The 4,817-nt window shown below is 43.0% G+C and overlaps 1 protein-coding gene across 1 annotated transcript; it reads left to right on the forward strand.

The window, feature by feature from the left end:
• Positions 1–440: 440 nt before the first annotated feature.
• Positions 441–2,817, forward strand: igfbp1a (insulin-like growth factor binding protein 1a). The gene is made up of 4 exons (XM_023954395.2): positions 441–1,010; positions 1,126–1,289; positions 1,476–1,604; positions 1,694–2,817. The coding sequence occupies exons 1-4, from the start codon at positions 626–628 to the stop codon at positions 1,802–1,804; spliced, it is 789 nt and encodes a 262-aa protein (XP_023810163.1). The 5' UTR covers positions 441–625; the 3' UTR covers positions 1,805–2,817.
• Positions 2,818–4,817: the final 2,000 nt, after the last annotated feature.

Consider the following 4,817-nt stretch of genomic DNA (forward strand, 5'->3'; position numbering starts at 1 on the left):
CTCTCCATTATTTCCTGGATCTATTTGTTTTTGTTTTAAATATGTTTGTATATTGAGGCAGGGGGACATATAATCTCATATAAATTGACACTGAATTCAGGGACTGCCCCAAAATGAACTTATTAATTGATTATTTAAAAAAAATAAAGACGCGTGCAGATCATCCACTCCTCTGAAGCTTTTGGAAGCAGAGGGTTTTGTTAACTGGTAAACCAGTTAAAAAGTAGCACCCTAGTGAGGAATAAGGGGGGAGGGGGTGATCGCAACATCAAACACTGGTGTCGTCACCCGTAGGTCGTACGTGCCAAGTGCCCGCCTGCTCCAAAATAAATATTGACGTGATAGATAGTTGTATTCAAATGAGCGGCATGACCGGACGCGAGCGGGCCAATCAGAGCGCACTGTCTCATTACACCTTCTTTTCAGAAATCATTCATAACGCCGATGCGTCAAACAGTCATAGAGGGCCGGCTATAAATACGGCTGTGCGCGGCGCAGAGTTAGACATTTCTCTAAGATCCAAGGAAAAGGCAGCACAGTGCCGCGGGGAATCTGACCGGCTCCTTCATCTGATCACTCCGTCTGACCTGCTCTCCGATCCATATTCCACGCTGAGTGTCTTATCATGCCGGCAATGGCTGGATTACATGTGAGGCGCGTCGTGGTGGCGGCGCTGTGCTGCGCTGCGCTCGCCGCGGTCACGCTGGGGTCCCCCATGGTGGGGCCAGAGCCGTTCCGCTGTGCACCGTGCACCCCGGAGCGGCTGAGCCAGTGCCCCGCGGTGGCGCCCGGATGCGCAGAGGTGCTGCGGGAGCCCGGTTGCGGATGCTGCCTCGCCTGCGCGCTGAAGCGCGGGGAGATGTGCGGGATCTACACGGCGCCGTGCGGCTCCGGACTCAAGTGCACCCCAAGACCCGACGACCCCCGGCCGCTGCACTCCCTGACCCGCGGACAGGCCGTGTGCGCGGAGGTGACCGTGCAGGAGCCCATCCCGGAGCTCCAGACGCAAGGTAGGCCCCGTGATTCCACCCCCTCCTCCTCCTCTTCCCCCCTTTCCTCTTCACTGCTGCACCTTTGCGCTTCATTCCATCTTCTTACTCATCTTCCTTCACGTCCCTCCATCAGATCAGGAAGAGTCGGAGGCGGAGATGGACAACACAGCCGGCATCCCGGACACCGGCCTCTACCTCGCCGGTCTCAGTAAACCCTACGACCCGCGCGCGGCCGCAGACGCCCAGGAGAGCATGAAAGCCAAACTCATCGCCATCCGCAAGATCTTCCCTGAGCAAGTAAGTGCTTTGGTCTTCCTAAAAGCGCGCCTTTCCAAAACTTTTGGGGGAAGATTTGGGAGATAGGTGGATGAGCCACAAGGGGGAGCACGTGCGCTTTTTAAAAATTTTTAAACAGTAAAAAAAAACTGCTGTAGTGTTGCTGCCAGCAGATCCCACACTTATTCGGCCTCTTCCATCAAACAGGGTCCCTGTCTCCTGGAGCTGCAGACCGCCATGGAAAAAATAGCCAAATCCCAGCAAAAAGCTGGGGACAAATTGACCAGATTCTACCTCCCAAACTGCGACAAGCGCGGCTTCTACAAACCCAAGCAGGTTGGTCTGAGGTTCAAACAGCTCTGACAGTGAGGGTGATGGATATCAGCCATCTAAATGTCTTGTTTCCTTTCTCTTCACCTCTGCAGTGTGATTCCTCTCTGGATGGCCAGAGGGGTCCCTGCTGGTGCGTCAACTCCTGGAATGGCAAGAAGATTTTAGGTTCCACCGACCTGCCTGCAGATGCCGAGTGTCCTTAAAAGAGAAAGAAAAAACAAGAACAAAAGAAGAAGAAAGAAGCCACTGATTTAACCTTTTTTTGGTTTATTTAATAAGCTTTGTCTATGTTTGATTCAGGTACACTGTCCATGTGAGACGGGGGTCCCAGCCACCCCGAAACCCCTTCATTCCTTTATCCTGCACCCGTCCCAAAGAGAAAAAAAATCTATTTTGTTTGTTCTGAAAAGGAGATTTTATATTGATGCGTTTATTTCTACTCTTCAGTCTTATTTATTTTAGTGCATTTTATTTGGTATTTGTAATTATTCACGAGTATTTATATCTTTTTTTTTGCCTTTTTGTTATTTTTTTAAATATTATTTTTAAGCATGTATAAAGTGTATATATGGATTTTGGCCCTGAGAAACTCTGCTTTTAAGTTGCTCTGCCCTTATGGAGTTGTTTCTAGGTTTTGGTTTGTGACAAACCAAGAAAGATAAAGAAAAAAAAAAGCACTGAGTGACCAAAAGTCATTAATGATTCTTTTTTTAGCCATTGTTTCCTTCTGTTACATTGTTAGCCTTTATTTCCTCATGCGATACATCAGCTGCCGTTGGTCGATACAAAACTCCTCTTAGAGAATCCTCTGCAGGCTCAGAAAACATTTCCCATGCTTCCATGGGGCTGCAGATACAGATAGGCACAGGAAGGTGGCCGCTCACTGTGCCACCTCTCAAACGGGTATTTCTACATGTACCTACCTCCGATATTTACATGTCTGCTGCCAGTAGTGTTGCTGTGTCTGTTGGGAAACAAACAAGATTTGCTACTTTGACACCTTCTCTATATAGGCCAAGAACACATGACCACAAAAAGCGGGCGCCACAGTGAGCTGAGGCGGCTCTGCTACATGCTGCTGTTGGGGGAGAGAATTGTTGTTTGTGTGAGTCGATTCCAAAGTGGCTAACAGCTCACTTGTGTGTATGTACACTTTTGTAACTGAGATGTAATGTAAGAAATAAGTGATATATTTAATAAAAACAATAGCCTCATGCTCATTGTGTTTTTTATTTTAACTTTCTGTACACATAAATTGTTTAAACAAGAAAACATATGAAAAAAGCCCACAAATATGTAAATATTTGATGCTATGGATTAAATTCTTGGTGGTGTCATTTATAAGGTTCCAATATAGATAAATACGGGCTTTAAAGTGGCACATCAGTGGCCTCTGGTGGAACCCAAGAGTATAACCTTTCTAAAAATAAAAATCCACAAAATAAATCAACAAAATGTTTATCTGACACATTTAAATATTACGGTGGCCCTGAAGGGCCAATCACACCAACAGATCACTCAACACAAAAACATGTTAAAGTTCAAGTAAAAAAGCAGAACAAATAATAATAAAAAACAACATCATATTCTAGAAATCAAAATAAAATCCCCCCCAAATGATTAAACTATGTGGGGGAAAAAGTGATTTTTGAAAATCAAAATGAAATGTAGGTACTCTGGGAAATCACTGATTCAAGGATGATGTTTTTTTTTTTTTAATGTGTGCATACTATTTATTAAAATATCAGTAAAGAGCATCTCCAGTGTCATTTCAAGCCACATAACATGCAGTTGAAATAATGGACAAAAGTCATCGTCCAATCAGTAATCAGCAAAGTTTGCAATCAGCCATTAACCATGTCAGTAATGTTAGCAATGGAATGTTAAAAAGCGAAACAAAGAAACCAGAAAATGTAGGTACTATGGGACATTTGCTGATTGATTTGATTTGATTTTATTGATTTATTTCAAACATTGTAGTCAAAGCAATAAATAATTTACACATATTTATCAAACTCATTACAGAAATGATGAAATGCATAGATTAAAAAGACAGAAAATAAAACAAAACACAAACCTCATTTGAATCACATTTGCTTAATTAAATACAGTGATCATTAACTGAAGTATAAGTAGAGTTTGATTTATTGCTTGAAAAGGAGTGGGAAGAAGATGATGATGACACCTGTCCATCATTTCAACCTAAAATGAATTGGCATGAAGTGATACTGGATATCATCATCTAATCAGCAACGTCCCATCGTTCCTACTGGATATCATCATCTAATCAGCAACGTCCCATTGCTCCTACCATAGATCATTTTGTAACATTTCATTTTGATTTCTGGAAATTTCTTTTGTTTTCCCAAACATTTCATTCTTATTTCGTGTCATTTATTTTGATTTCTAAATGTAAATGTTATTTTTCTCTTTTGTATTTTGCTTTTTTAATTGATCTATAACATTTTTTTTGCGTTGAGTGATTTGTTGGTTTGATTTGCCCTTCAGGGTCACCGTCGTCAAAAACCCAAAGCTGCTTCCTTCCCCTCTTCCTACCTCACTTTACCACTTAGCATGTTGAAAAAAACTGAGATGCAAGAGTTGCTACTTGAAAAATATGATGATTCCCTGATAGTACAAGAAAAATATAAAAAGTGCTTTGAATAAAGTTCAAAAGAATAAACCTGCCAGAACAGAAATGCCTTTATTTCCACATTGAACCATCGAAGTGTATACATTTTTGGCAGATTTGTGCATTTCAATGCTGTCTTCTGTTTAGTTTTCAGTAAAGTGGCTAAAAACATCAGGAGGAAGACTAAAGCTTCATCAGGAGTCCAAATCTCACATTTTTCACTTCAGCGTATTTGCATGCTGTGTTATCGCAGCGATCTAAAGTGGAAGGTGCTGCTCTAACTTTAGCCGGTGGCTCGCACCGCTCAGCCCTGCCGTTTGACCCGCTCTTTGTTTGTCTTGGTCGGGCACAGGAATTTGCCCTAACCTCTAGTGCCCACTGCCAGCCTCCCTGGCACCACCAGATTTATTTTTGTTCTTCACAAATTGAACCCTTGCTTCATCCATATTAACACATTCCAAGACTGAGGCGAGCCTGATTGCAGGAGGAGGAGGAGGAGGAGGATATCTTTGCCTCCATAGATGATCAGCTGCATGCGTTAGGAGGAAAGAAACACACACACAAAAAAACAACACACGGACATC

This window comes from Oryzias latipes, chromosome 4 (assembly GCF_053564925.1).
Source record: "Oryzias latipes strain Hd-rR chromosome 4, Olatipes_Hd-rR_3.1".
NCBI classification, from domain to species: Eukaryota; Metazoa; Chordata; class Actinopteri; order Beloniformes; family Adrianichthyidae; genus Oryzias; species Oryzias latipes.